The sequence below is a fragment of the Apus apus genome, chromosome 21, assembly GCF_020740795.1.
Source record: "Apus apus isolate bApuApu2 chromosome 21, bApuApu2.pri.cur, whole genome shotgun sequence".
NCBI lineage: Eukaryota > Metazoa > Chordata > Aves > Apodiformes > Apodidae > Apus > Apus apus.
Window position 1 is genome coordinate 529,341 of NC_067302.1, and position 15,312 is coordinate 544,652.

General features: G+C 43.6%; 1 protein-coding gene across 1 annotated transcript; it reads right to left on the reverse strand.

Moving 5' to 3' along the window:
• Positions 1-511: 511 nt before the first annotated feature.
• On the reverse strand, positions 512-14,306 carry STX12 (syntaxin 12). The gene is made up of 9 exons (XM_051638177.1): positions 14,128-14,306; positions 11,047-11,116; positions 9,062-9,161; positions 7,076-7,213; positions 6,155-6,198; positions 4,216-4,321; positions 3,680-3,752; positions 3,418-3,500; positions 512-1,946 (listed from the first exon to the last, which is right to left on the reverse strand). The coding sequence occupies exons 1-9, from the start codon at positions 14,234-14,236 to the stop codon at positions 1,848-1,850; spliced, it is 822 nt and encodes a 273-aa protein (XP_051494137.1). The 5' UTR covers positions 14,237-14,306; the 3' UTR covers positions 512-1,847.
• Positions 14,307-15,312: the final 1,006 nt, after the last annotated feature.

Sequence of the window (15,312 nt, forward strand, 5' to 3'; positions counted from 1 at the left end):
AGCAACTACAGCAACCTCCAGTCCAGCCAGCTGGACTGGTGTTCTCAACTCCAGTTTTTAGAGGACTAAGACTAGAGTAAGGATGGATCCCACACATAATGTACCCAGGCTCACTGAAGCATGGGGATGAGGAAAGTGCTTTCATTTTCCTATGGAGAAGATACTGAAGCAGACAGTGCACACAGTTCCCTTCCCAGACTTTAGCATGCAGACTTGAAGTTCTATCAACAAATAGCTGATCAGAGTTGACCCTACACTGTCCTGGGGCATCAGATCCATTCTCCTGTGATGAGCTGTTCTCCAGGGCTCTGCACAGGAGTTTTGCCTATATCCATGTGAAAGTAATTCAGTGTTTTCAGCTAGTTCCATTCTTAAGAATCAGGGACCACAGAACTAAAGCTGGAAGAAGCACTGCCAATGCTGATATAAAGTCTTCTGTCCTGTTTACAGAAGGAACTGCAAACATTTCCTGTGCTAATGTCTAAACTGCAAAGAGAAAGAAGCTCTGACAGAGGCTTTTAAAAGTGTTTATTGAGGGTTGTTAGATGGAATGATGGCGCAATAGTGCAAACCACTGTGCAATTGGGAGAACACACTCCCTTCCCAGCTTTCACATTTACTTTTCTATAGAGGAGACATGGAATAAGGATTAAATACAAAATGGGTCAGTATGCTGCATTCACCACACTCTGTTTGGCTTTGGGCAGATTACTGTTCCCTCAGTGCATGCCAGTTCAGAGCTACATTGAAGCAGGGAGAGGCTGATACCTTCTGTCCAGCTCTACTAGCAAGACAGTTGGAACCAGTGATCTTTTTCATTTGCACACACATTCTGTGTTTGAAAAATCTAGCACTTCACTCGGTCAGTTTCTGCACTTTTTGCTTCATAAAAGAATGAAAATACCAGATGTTCACAAGCCACACATAATACTTACTAATACACTACAAGTGAGCTTCAAGAGTACTTCTTCAGAAGCAAGATTCCAGCTAGTATCTATCCTGCTAGCTTGTAAACTTAAGTGCCCTCCTTCCTCTTCTTTGTGTGATTTTCTCCCTGGAATCTTCTAAAAACAACTACGAGTGAGCAGCTAAACATTTATTTCTAGTGCTTGAGAGTCAGCATCAGAATAGATTTATTTGTCCAATAATGAACCACCAGCTAGTTTCTCCAAGGAAGGTGAATTGTTAGATTATAAGTCAAAACATCCTGTCCTCAAATGCTGCATTTTGGAAAAAAACAACCACAACCACGCTCAAAAATTTAAACAATGCAGTTACAAGCCTCAAGGCTGAACTGACCAGCACGCAGTGGTTCCAACTATGATCCATGCCTACTTCTTGCCATTCAAATCTGTAACATCTTTCTCTTCAAGAGAATCTAGAACCTCAGTCACTTGGAGACTAATAAAACCAGGAGGCAGATAGTGGAGACTTTAGAAACTACTGGATTAAGGTAATGTGAATCAGCCTTGTGCCCTCTTTGAATGTCGTTCTTATTCCAGTCCAACATAGTTACTTAGACATATAAAATGTTAAGTTGTGCCACTTGTCAAAAACAAGACATCTCCAATTATTGATCAGACTTCAGCATACAGTTGGGAGAAGGAATAATACATTACAGAAAGCAAAACCACAAGATTTTAGTTACATAAAACAATATCATTTGTATATAAACTCATAAATACTGTCTCCATGGTTCACTAATTTCAGTACTATTTATCTGCACATTAGATGCTAATATCTATTACTAGAAGTAGTTCCAGCTTGTGCTCTCTCACGGTGGTCAATTAATTTCCGAGACTAGTCAGCCAGTTTGCTCTGAGGGAAACAAAATCTCAGCAATAAAACTAGGTTCCATGTGAAGACTTCCAGATAAAGAGTCCTAGGATTATAGAAGCCACAGCGAGACCAATAATCAGGATACAGATCTTCTTACGGGATTTCTTCTAATAAAAGAAGAAAAAAAAAGCCACTGGCATCAGGAACAGATGACAAGAGGACAGAACAAGCCTATATTTGGCAAACTAGAGCACTTCATACCCATACTCATTCAAGAGAAGTAACCGGTGTAGTCTGAACATTTTTATATGTTCCTTATATGTAGTATCATGCAGCTTGCATGATACTACAGACAAACATTTGTAGTTTTAGGAGGACATTGGTCTAAGAGACGCAGTTATGTCAAAACGTGGAACATTTTGCTTCCCGTAAGGAAAACATAAGCTTTACTTCAACTTGACCACACCTACCAGATGCTTTTCATCCTAAAGGGACAACACCATGGCTTCAAACGAAAGCCCAACATTTCTAGCTATTTAGATTTTCCAGGTAAGACCAGTAAAACAGCCAAGCAGCTCTCCAATACAATCTCTCCTTGGCCACGACGATTTGGTGTAGAAATACTATTGCATTTCTGCAGTTTAAATGATTTAATATAGTTACTGTACTTTGATTTTACTGCTTTGATCACTTTATCCATCATAGGCAACTACAGTCTGTCCATATACAGCAAGTATTTTTAACTTAGTATCTCAGAATATGAGGACAGTTAAAGATAACCACTTCCTTCGCCATCCAGAAAACCAGATCCAATACATGTCCAATAGCTCCCAAACTCAGATTTATATAAAACCTCAAAACTTTATAAAGGTAGCCATGAGGAGAGAGAGAATACTATTAAATACTGTGAGATACTAAAAGATACTTTCCCTCCCCTGCACTGGAGTTTTATTGATTTCTAGTACCTCCCCACTTCACAGCTTGGAAGAATCCACTATTTTATCTTGTGCGGAAGCCAAAGTCCCAGCAGTGAATCTCTCTGTGGGACTGACTGAAGCAGAACCCTTGTTCCCTCACAGAACCTGAACCTACAGGGATAATGATGAAAGAACTTACAGAAAACATCCAGTATCATACATAAAGGAGACTAAAGCAGCAGAGATCTGAGGGCACAGGGAGGACAGACTTAGGGACAGAAATTCAGCAGTGAGAAAGAAGGGTGCTGCAAATCCCAGTCACCAGAAGTTTCCCAAGTTTGGGCAAGGATTTCCGCACGTCAGTGTCTTGGCTGATGTTTGTAAGATGGATACAACATAAAAATTTGTTCCCGTGTGACTGTTTTGCTAACTCCTGAGAAGGGCAGCTAAAGACAGCTCAACACTTAAGCTTGCTGAGCACACTGACATGAAGGAACAGGTTGACTATGTGTCCTCTGAAGTAGAAGGGTAATTTCAATACCATTTTTGACTCAAGTGCTTTATCTGTTCCTTGCAGCATAATTTTAACTGAGTGCCAATTTGCACAAGCAGTTTTTAATGGCTTCTTTGGTGTGTTGCAGTCCTCAGTATGTGTCTTGTTATGCCTGTTCCATTATTGCTCAATTGCACATTGACAATAATGCAAGGAAACTGAATTTACCTGATGATAGGCAGCTCTCTGTAACTGCTCACTGGCTCTTTCCACATGGACTTCTGCACTTTCCACATTTGCCTCTATGCTATCTATAGAAAAAGAAGAGAACTCATTGTAAAATATGTCACAGCTTCAGTGTTAAAAGAATGATCAGAAATACAATGCTTTTTTACACAAAACACTAGAAAATGTAATATTTGTAGGCCAAAAAAAAAAAAAAAAGGTAAATTAACTAAAAAGAAACTTCCTATTATCCAAACACACTTACCAATCATATCTCCTTGGTCATGAATCATCATTGCCAAATCCTTAAATATCTGATTGACATCCAAAATATCTGCCTGAAGACAACAGTTTGACACATTATAACAAATATTGGTTACAATTTTTCTAATCCTCATTCATAACACCTCTTCTGACCATTGCTCAAAGTGTCAGAAGAGATACCATCATCCCCTGACTGAGGTGCCCTGATGTCCCTGTTGATGGAACCTGGGATTAACACAAAAGCCTACAATATTCCTGCTACTCAAAACTGGTTTCATTATACTACCAATTAGCACAGTATGGAATTGAGATGAACACTGTGACAGGTGTTGCTCCTACCATCTCTGAAGAACTACCAGTCAACACCAAAGGAAAATATACCTAGTCTCCTTCAACTGAACAGAGACTGCTCTTGGCATCAATCCTATCTGCTAGGAACTCTCTTCCTTCACCTTCAGCCCATCCAAATAGTTAGCACCACACAACTTCTTTGATTTATCTCCCAGCATTTTTAACTCTGCAGGATTTACTGGTCACCTCTAATTGCCTGATTGCTGTTTCTCGTTCTTTAAGGAGCTGAAGGTCTTGTTCAGTTATTGCCATGTCATCCTCCTGAGCCTGCATCTGATTCCAATCTTCACCACTGGAAAGAGATGGAAAGAAAGTACAATTCTCTGAGTAGAGGCACTTCCACATTCCATTTATAGCCAAAAGCCAGTGAGTTAAAGTTGAAAAGTTTCCTACAGAAACAACACTCAAGTTCTTGGCTCTTCACTGATTTGTGACAACAGTTACAAATTGGAACAATTGAAAAAAGGGACAGATCAGGAAAAGTGAACAAACTAGGAAGCAGTTACATGCATAGCATAGTCTGTTCTAGGGTGTGAGTTATCAATAGATTACAGAAGAAACCTCCTTATTTCAGTTCTGCTTTTTTTTTTTTTAATAAATACCTGTACCCTCCTTCCCTCTCACCATCTCCCAAAAATAGAGAAATGAGGGTGAAAGTTTTGACAGAGCGCAGCCTGTAAGCACAACATTAACAGAAGAAAAGAACACCTGACATCTGGATTCAAAGATTCTCACTTGCTACCTGGCATTTGGAAATATTAATAAAATGTTTTAATATTTTAATCCATTAGTCTAGTATGAGCTTCAAACTCAATCACACACCAGAAGAGATGTTAAGAAACAATTAACTCCACATTCCAGTCTACCTCTCTCCTGATGAGCTTCGTAACTGCTGCACAAGTTACATCAATTCTAGTAAAGGCAGAGCCTACAACACAAAGCCATCTGCATTTTCAGCACGGGAAGTTCTGCCAGATGAACAGCCCCCCCTTCCCAACAAAGGGAAGTGTGCTGGAAAGTAACACACTAAGTAACAACACTAACTAGTAAGTTTTAAAGTCTCAAATTGCCAATTGAAATGAAGATAAACTACACGACTAGGTTAAAGACAGCTGATCATCCCAGCAGTTAAGTTCTGAGATTACAGTAGGGTATTTAAGGCAGAAGCTTCTGACACAAGAACAAATTAAAATGTGGAGCAGCTGCTGCTACACTCACCAAGCTAAGAGCCCCTGCACAAGCAGCTGCTTGTCTGGCTGCCCTTGCTTTAGTGAGCAAGGCCTTCAAACTCAATACAGCACCTGTATAACTGAACAACCCGGGGGTTTCATTCCTGACTCAGGGTGTGGAAACACATGGCTAAAGGGGATGTACACCACACAGCTGACCAGATGAAGGGCAGCTTGTAGAGGAAGAATGTATAAACGAGATGTGTAACCTAGGTCCTTTGCTTTAGAAAGTTAAAGGATTTATACAGATTGGGTCAGCAGATTTCCTCCCAGTTTTCTCAAACACAGAGAGTAGAATCCAACACAGTAATCACAGATGCTTCTGGAATTCTCTCTACTGGCACTGTAGAGTTGATATAACATTTTACATACCTACCTGCTATGCAGGCCCACTGTTACTGCAGGAACTGTCTGACAGGTGACAGTAATGCTGTCTTGTTTAGCATGTTCTGGGATTAGTTTGTCAGTGTCCAGGACTTCTCAATTTAAGGCAGCCTCATTCTCTACCCTGTAATAGCTCCAGTGGGGCTGCTAGAGAACACCTAAACCCATGAAATAAATTTACAGCTCTTTGTGGAAAGAGTCACAGTGAGGGAAAGCCTGTCTGGTTTGTGCTCACAGTCCAGAAAACCAGGAGCTTCATCTGCCATAGACCAGGGACTCTCCTGTTCCCCTCAGGGCAGTGATCACACAACCTATTTTAGGAGGATACTATACTGTCCTGTGCAGTTAATTTTTATATTGCATTTTACAAGAACTGTAATATTAGCATTTCAGATCTTTCTGCTTTGCATTCAGCTAGCAGACCCTAGCCCAAGTTACAGTAACATTCTTACCACAAAAACTTTAGTTACACATAGTCAAAACTATACATCAAGAGTACAAGAAGCTGTTACCTATCAAATGAAACAAGCTGTTCTTCTCTGAACCGCTCATCAGCCTGGAAGAGATAAATAAGTTATTAGTCTTGCAGACTAGCAGGACCACTTGCAAAATCAGCAGGAGTATCTTGAAAACAAAGGCATATATTGCCCAGAGTACTTTCAGGATGCCACTGTCACTTCAACTTTCTGATTTAGCTTAGGTTCGTGAAGATTAGATTTAGATTCATCTTTCTATTTAATTTTTAGATTCAGATTGTCTCTGCAAATCCGAGGCAACTGAGGGTTCAAAAGCAGATAGTGCATTTACTCAGATCAGCTGTCATTGTTACTTCCTTTCTCAACACGTAGCAAAAAATTTAGAGCACAATCCAACTGCAACCTTGTAGAAATTAAGAATGCAGACTTAACACAAAGCCTCAAGGCAAGGGGAGAAAAATACTTTCACTGGCCTTTTTATGAAGAATTCTTAGTAGCCACAGGGCTTAGTCAAAACATAACAGGGAGAAAGTTTGAACACATGTTGGAGATATCAGTAGGACAGAAGCTATAATAAAATAACAAAACCTAGTGTGAGATTCAAGATGTAATTTAAGGTGTGGTAAGCTTGCTGATGACCTCTTAAATTTTATGGTCTAGGGCTGATGAAAGGGAAAAGAACAGTCTGCAATACTTTGCTATTAACTATCATTTGACTCCCCATCCCATCCTCCACAACACTTGCAACTATCAGAATTCCTTCCCTCCTCTACTAACACTGACAAGCAGCACACGAAAACGAGTGTCTTCCAACAGCTGGAATTACAAAACCAGCTGAGGCCTCATCTGCACTCAGTAACGTGTCAGTAGACAGTTATGAATTTGATAGGCAAGTACAAGATCTGTCAAAGGACTTGTAGTTCACTGTATCAATAAACAATTCCTATAAATACTTACAGAGATACGGGAGCCAGCTCTCACCCTTGCTACAGTCTCTTTTTCCTTCTCTGACACCCGCCTCTGTACTGCCTGGAAGTTATTTAAGGCCGTGGAGAAGTCATTCATTAAACGTTCTTTCTGAAGCCTCTGCTGGCGCTGAAGAATTTAAACAAAAAACATGTTAAGTGTCCAGATATTTCCAATAACGTAACTGTCAGAGTCTCAAAGAAACCATCATGGTAACAGCAGCAATGAACACTGCATTCCAGTGATCTTTTCATACCAGCTTTCTGGGATACTGGAGAGAACAAAGAGCCCACCACACCTGAATTCATTAAACCAAATGCTCCATAACATACTCCCTGCAAAACAGCTTTGTGCAAGAAGGTTCTCTAATTTCAACCCAGTTTTAAGTCTGAAGCAGAGAGGTTTTCTACACCATTACTTTAATTCATATCACATTGCAGTGATCTACCACATTTAATTACAAACCTTCTGGATACCTACAATACCTTTACTCTCCATTCCTCTACTTAGCTAGCCTGGTAGTACTTAACTTTCTCTTGTCCTGACATGACAAGCCCTTTAACTTTCTTGCAAACATAGGAAGAGCCACATTTCCAGAACTAACAACTAAAATTGATTACCCAGCTTCATAAGCTGTCTCTCCCAGCCAGGCCACAATAGAGGCCTGCTGTTATTTGACCAGACAATATCCTTAGTCCTGATAACCATCTCAGTTTATCTTTTTTTCCAAATACATTAGTTGCATATTCCTTTCCATCCTCATTTTACAGTATCAACTTATTTAGCCTCGAGAGAATGTCTCCTTCGAGAGCTGAGACACCCCAGTCATAGGAAAGAAGACATTGTGAAAAAACTTGTGCCAAATACATTAATACTGTGGTCAATGCTAATGTTTTCCTTTAGAGAGACTGCCAACAGCTGTCTCAAACTGCAGGCTTTCCAGTACTGTAATCCTTCAAGGAGTTTGTATCAATCCAACAGCCATTTCAAGGGAAGAAAAGTCGAACTTTTAAAATGTTTTTTCCCTATGAGAAGCCACACCAGCAGCCTCACAATACACTGAAGCTTCCATGTGAGCCATCTGGAAGCTACAAGCCTTCTGCAAAAGATCTTCAGCATGTGGATGCCAGCTCCTGCAAATTTTGACTGGACAGCTCCAACAGGCCTCTCTAGGCTGCAAAAGTCACTGCTGCATTCAGCGAGGCACGTGACAAGATTTTGTTCACCAGAGGGAGATTAACTGAAAAATATTTGCTGAACAAACAGGCAAAAATGGAGCCATGCTTAAAAATTACACAGAAACCTTTAAATACAGAATTAGACTAAGACAACATCTGCTGACCCATATTCACAGACCATTCCACAATAGTATCACAAAAGCAGATATATATCAGTATTGTAGTAGTGATTTAAAGAAGAGCAAGAAAATGCCAACAGCAGAGGACTTTCCCATAGGGAGGGGGAAGGCAAAAGACTATTTGGCAAAATGATAAAGTCCCAATATCACTGTATTTTGCTTAATTCAAATATCAGCAAGGAGACTCAGCTTCTCCCTGACTCCTGGCCAATAAATCACATGCAAGGGAAAGCTTTTTGGCACAATCACATTTCATACTGATGTGCACTTTGCTATGAGTTCTGATCCTGAAACACTGCCTTGCATCACCAAGCACTTCATAAACAAGTCTGTTTTTCAGACATTTACTCAGAAAACCAGAACTGCTCTCCCGAAACACTCAGGGCTTCTCATTTTTCAGCGAGGAAGTTTTATACCTGTTTGCCCCTGGGAAACAGTGTTTTCCCAGTGTCATGTGTGCAGCCAGTTTAATGTGTTTCCCTACTCCACCAACATCCTTCATCGCAAAAGGCTGCTGCCTCTTCAGCTGTGGCAACCCCAGCTTTGTGAGGCTGTGATCTAAGCTAGTTTCAAGAAAGGAGTGATTTAAAAATAGGTTCAGACAAATTTTATGTGCCTACCTGTTCAGAAGCAGATAGAGGAAGTGGTAGAGACCCCAGCTCCTTTAAATACTCATTGGTCTCTTTGGCAAGGCGGTTTGCAGAATGTTGTAGCTGTTGTCTGAAATTAAAAGTTCAAAAGTAGTTACATCAACTCCTACCTAAAAAGCAGTCTCTGAGCATTTCAGCTTCCAAAATAATGACCAAGTAGGAGTTCTGAGATCACACATCTTTATGGTTTCTTTTTTTTTTCACCCTAACAGAACAGAGATGTACTTTTAGCTTTTACCATCAACTTTGATGGACTACATTTGAAAAAAAAAGGTTCAAAGTAGTTCTGTGCTCACTGCTAACTAGTATAATACAGTAGTTTTAAAAAGATATTCTCCATGTCATGAGAGAGAAATTCAAGGCAGAGACAGCTTTCTTCAATGAACATAATCACTCATGTAGGGTTAATTCCTTGTGGTACCAATTAGTAACTAACTGTTCACTTGAAAACCACCAACTCCACTGGTTAAGTGTACATTTGATAAAAGTACAGAGACTCAGAAATATTCAGCTCTTATATTTTTGTGAAAATTAACGGTCAGAGAGAGGAAGGATCCAGCTTCTACTTAGGGAAATGCCAGCTTTTCCCTTGAGCCTTTATGTTTTCCAACAACATTGCAATTCAAAGCTATAATTACGATGGATCTAGTGCAGCTGCACCTTCATTAGTACCACAAGAGAGAAAGACACCAGTTACACTGAACTTAAAGACATCACCTTGAACATCAAAAATGCAGTTTATCAGAATGAATGCTAGTGATTCACAGAGAATGGAACTGCAAGTTTATTTTGCAGCCATATGCACAAAAACTAATAGTGTAAATCAGGAAGATACAAACACTAAAACGAGAACCCATTTTCAATGGATGCAAGATGCTTAAGCACAAGAAGTACACACATCAAAGTATTCAGGCTGCATTACTGTGTGAGTTGACCTGCAATCCATGAGCTGAATAAACCACCCATGCATTTTTGTTTTAAATTTGTATGGCAGCTGACAATTTGTGGAGTGCAACCACTGGAACCTTCAAGAGGATGGTCATTTCTACAATGAAATTAAATGGAAAGACATTTGTTTGGTCACCAGCGATTAGTTCTTTAATCCACCAATGAAATACAGATCAAGTCAGCTGAGCAGCTCAGGCAAACAAATTCCTTTCTCTCCCAAAGGGGCTCTGATCTCATCCTTCACATGTAGTGAATGTAGCTGTCATCCCAAGATATGAACTTATAAAAAACCCAGCAATTATAAAAAGCAGGGATGGTGCATAATTAGCGGTTCAAGGTACAGTCACATGAAGCCATAAAGGAAGAGTTTACTTTCAAGTTTTCTTTTTTAACTCCAGAAATCTTTCTTCCCATAACTTGCTATGTATTCTTTAAAAGTTCGTAAAATATGCACAGATATACAGACACCCTGTGCAGTCTCTCTAGGACTCTGCTTGGACTATGCCTGTTTAAATGTCTTCTATACTGTCTCACTGGTATATTCTGCAATGACATGTAGCACATAACATTGCTAATCTTTCAAGTGCCTAAATCTATTTGTACTACAAGCTACTTTTTCATCAACTATGGGTCTTCCTTGCTATTTCTCCTTATTGCTCTCATGTAAGGATGAAGTGCTACATTAATTTCTTCTAAAATACAAGTGAAGCTACTACAGATACTCCTCAGAGTACAGTTAATGCACAGGTGATGTACTACTAACCTTTTTAAATAAACCACCCCTGTTCCTAAACATTCCTATCCCACAGTTTTGAATGGCTTCTCCAGGGTCCTGCAGAAACATCTTAATTTCTTCAAGCAAACTACTTTACACAGCCAACACACTGTTGGTCTTTAGGACTGTATTAAATGTATCTAGTAAAACATCTCACACCAAGTAACTCAGTCCCTTTAAGCACACAGACAGAAATGAAATAACCTACATAAACTTTAGCTCAATTACTCACAAGTTCTCCTGAAGCTTGCTGGAATCCTGCTTTGTTCCCAGCTGGCTCATCAAATTCTTTATTTGGGCAGCTGAAGATACAGAGATCACAAGATAGTCAGTAAGACAAGTTCTAGATTATTTTATTCCTTCTTGAATGTATTCTGCTAGCATTCCCCAAAGGAATGCTCAAAGTTTCACTTAAGCTGCAAGACGACACTTACATTCTTTGTTTTAAATGCAAGGTGTGTTTTAAACATCCCCATGTAGACATGATCCAGTCTAACAGACTAACTTTCAGGTAAAAAAGTGATAGTGAGGCCTATGTCTCTGAAGACAAGTCTGAAGAGCTAAAAGCTTGTGCACTCCTCTTCCTCAACCCTTCTGTTTGTTTCTACCAGCCTTGCTATTTCTGTATTTTAAGCTATTACTGCTGCAGGACAACTTTATGACACTGTGTTGCCACTTCTATGTATTGTAAAGTTACTTAAATTATTAGTGCTCTGTTGAAAAAAACAACAACCCAAACCTCCAAAAAACAGCAGAAAAGGAAAAACCAAGAGCTGCTGTCAGTTAAAAATCTGAATTTTTCTACTCATGGTAGCCCAAACCTTTTGCAACACTGGCAGGGTCCTTCAAGAACAGCAGATAGCAGTGGTGCACTTCATGGTGAGCTTGCTTCAATTTGAAATCATCTTGTAGCCAGGAGAGATATTCTGGACCTCTTTCTCCCCTATCTCCTACGCTTTTCCACTGTTTCCTTTGTGTAGGCACTAGTGATCATGTAACCACACAATGAATCATCAAACCATTACACTACCTGAAAAGCAAGGACCATCTTCTCTCTCCACTACCTTAGGTTTTTTTTGACAGATCAACAAGCTAATCCACCTGATTCTGCAGCTGCACAATTTTTAGCATTCCTAAAGATGCTGGGTGCACCACTTTCAACAGTAGGACAGTGTTTGATTTGCCCAAATTGATCATGAACTGGCACACTACCCCATCAAGTGCTGAAAGAGGCAAAACCAAGAGAGGATCAACTTAACACAATTCTACAGGTGGCTGAATTGAGCTGACAAGGCTGATGAGTTCAGTGGGAGCTACTCCCAATTCAGTGACATACTACTATTGGAATTTCCACTTCCAGCTTGGAGCAAGCCACTTCAGTTGATTAAATGTGTTGCTGAAGGAACATCAGGTTCCTATGATAGCCACTTCTTTTAAAGTGATGTCTGATGGCTTCAAACAACAGCAGCTCAGCAAAGGCTGGAATAGGATGTAATCAGTAATTAGGCAAGTCTTCCAGCTTTTGCATCCAGCCAGGGTATTCTCGCTGAGAATTCTAGACTCCTGTTAGCTCACAGCTGTCAGGAAGGTCAGAAACGTTCACAGTCAAGGTAAACTGACAAATGGCTCTACACCAATGGACTGTACTCTGTGTGTGGGCATCACCAACTCTGCAAATGGCGTTTGTACAAATATTTGTATATAACATCTAGATATTCTGTGATTTATTTTTTTTTCTCTCTGTTAGAGGAGATTGCTGCACAAGCCCCATTTCCACACCAGGTGATGTGCTTTTTGTCCTGGTCTGAGCCAGGTGCAGCACTTTGCTGTGCTGGGTGGCTGGCTGTGCTTAGCTTGTTTCAGCCCACAGCTGCACAGTCTGCACAGAACGAGAGCAAAGTGTCTGGGAGGCCAAAGGAAGGGGATGGAGCTCTCTAGCTTTATTCTTTGGATAGAGGGTACATGCATCAACACAGAGTGAGCTCCCTCTGCCAACAGCTTCCAAACCCTTTCAATTTTTGGCTATAAAGCCTGCCACATAATATTAACACTTAAGATAGCTTAAACCATTTCAGTCTCTGCTCTAAATGCTTATGTAAAGCAACAGTTTTGCCAGCTCAGGTCACCAGTTTTTAGTACATTTTATGTGAAATGCTAACTCTGTAGAGTTCCCAAAAGGACTGATTAATAGTCAGCTGCATCCACTGTTTGCTTGCTGTTTTCCCTGTAAGGAATGAAAGGAGAAATGAAGACAGGCTTAAGGCTCCAATATATCTCTTCTCCTTGAATGGAAAGTTTTTATAAAATTTGCAATAAAGTGAATTACCATAACATTAAGTCACAAGGTCTGTATGTTCCCACCCACCTTGATAAATAATGTAAGGCTATTTGTTTCACTTGAAGTGTGTCCTATGGGAAAGTGAAGCTGAACTGCTCAGAAGGGGAGGCTCCCAGGGAGACATCCCATGGAAGGGAGGGGAGTGTAAAAAAAGGCAAAACCCAGAAAACCCATGTTATTTGGTCAACTTAAAAGGAACTCAACTAGCAGCCATGCCTATACCAAAAGGAAATGAACGTGACTGAGCAAAAGCAAAGCACCTTCAGAAATATTAATGACTTTGTGTATCGGGCTTAGAGAAGTCACCAAGTTTCAGAGGAACCAACACGTTCAACTGGCCTTGCCTCTGAAAACTGCACGGGTGCTTGGGCACTGAACGCCTTTTTTAGCAGAGGCAGCATCTTTAGGAAGGCAACACACCAAAGACTGTCCAGAAGAGACTCCTTTAGTAAGCAGTATCTCAACAACCAACACCGGGATTTCCACGGTTAGCTTACAGTAACCTTCTCTAACGACCACGGACCCTGCATCGCCACCCACCGCCCCGCGCAGCGCCCCGCAGGCCCTGCCAGCGGCCTTCCAGGGCCTGTGCCAGAGGCCCGCGCCGGGGGGACCCCCGCGCTCCCCGGGGGCTGCCCAGCCGGGAGCCAGGCAAGAGCCCCTCGTGCCGGGGCGCAGAGGGGCCCAGCTCCGCCGGGAAGAGCACAGCCCGCTCACAGTGACGCCGATGCTGCGCCCAAGCAGCAGGAGCGCGCGGCCGGCCCCGCCAGCGGCACCGGGCGCCCAGGGCAGCGCACGGAGCCGGCTCCGCCAGCACCGGCCGCGCTCCCGCCGGGCCGGGCCGGGCCCCCCCGGGCCGCCCTGGCCGGCACCGCCGCCCGGCGCCGCTCCTGGAGGCTGGGCCGGAGCGGGGGGTCCCGCGGGATCCCGAGCACAGCTCCCCCCGCCCCGCCGGGCCCGCCCGGGCGCACTCACTGCACTGCGCGATGCGCTGCACGTTGGCGCTGCAGGTCTGGATGATGCCGCCGAAGTCCCGCGGCGGGGCCGCGGCCCGGGGGCCGCCGGGCTCCAGCGGCCCGTACATGGCGGGGACGGAGGGAGCGGAGCAGCGCGGGACGGGGCGGGCGCCTCAGGCCGCCGGGCGGACCCGCCGGGCCGACCCGCTGCGCGTGCGCGCGGCGCCGTCAGGGCCCCGCGCAGGGGCGGGAGGAGCGGGAGGAGCGGCCGGGAGCGGGTCTGGTGCGGGGCGTGCTGCGGGGCGTGCAGCGAGGTGTGCTGCGAGGTCTGGTGCGGGTCTGGTGCGGGGCGTGCTGCGGGGCGTGCAGCGGGGTGTGCAGGTGACCCCAGGCTGTGCGGGGTGGCTGGCACCCTAGAGGGAAGGGATCCGTCCAGAGGGAGCTGGACAGGCTGGAGAGGTGGGTCCATGCCAGGCTCCTGAGGTTCAACAAGGCCAAGTGCAGGGTCCTGCCCCTGGGTCAGCACAACCCCAGGCACAGATCCAGGCTGGGGGGAGAATGGCTGGAGAGCAGCCCTGAGGAGAAGGACGTGGGGTGGGAGGAGATGAGAAGCTGGACATGAGCCACCAGTGTGTGCTGGAGCCCAGAGGCCAATTGTGTCCTGGGCTGCATCCAAAGAAGTGTGGCCAGCAGGGCCAGGGGGGATCCTGCCCCTCTGCTCTGCTCTGGGCAGACCCCACCTGGAGTAATTTGTCCAGCTCTGGAGCCCTCAGCACAGGAGAGACATGGAGCTGTTGGAGAGGGGCCAGAGAAGAGAAGATGATTCAAGGGCTGGAGCAGCTCTGGAGCCAGGCTGGGAGAGTTGGGGTGTTCAGCCTGGAGAAGAGAAGGCTCCAGGGAGACCTTAGAGCAGCTTCCAGTGCCTGAAGGGGCTCCAGGAAAGCTGGAGAGGGACTTGGGACAAGGGCAGGGAGGGAGAGGACAAGGGGGATGGTTTTAAACTGAAAGAGGGGAGATTCAGGTTAGACAGTTCTTCACCCTGAGGGTAGAAGGGCACTGGAACATGTTGCCCAGGGAGGTTGTTGATGCCCCCTCCCTGGAGGTGTTCAAGGGCAGGTTGGATGAGGCTTGTGCAGCCTGGTCTGGTGGGAGGGGTCCCTGCTCAGAGCAGGGAGGTTGGACCCTGATGATCTTTAAGGTCCCT

What these genes read in the sequence shown, in the direction of transcription:
- STX12 (XM_051638177.1), bottom strand. Translation starts at nt 14,236, where the DNA reads ATGTACGGGCCGCTGGAGCCCGGCGGCCCCCGGGCCGCGGCCCCGCCG. An exon ending in AGCAAGCTTCAGGAGAACTT is followed by an intron (nt 9,162 to 11,046) that starts GTGAGTAATTGA and finishes TTTTAATTTCAG; the next exon opens with ACAACAGCTACAACATTCTG. An exon ending in TGACCAAGGAGATATGATTG is followed by an intron (nt 3,501 to 3,679) that starts GTAAGTGTGTTT and finishes CTTTTTCTATAG; the next exon opens with ATAGCATAGAGGCAAATGTG.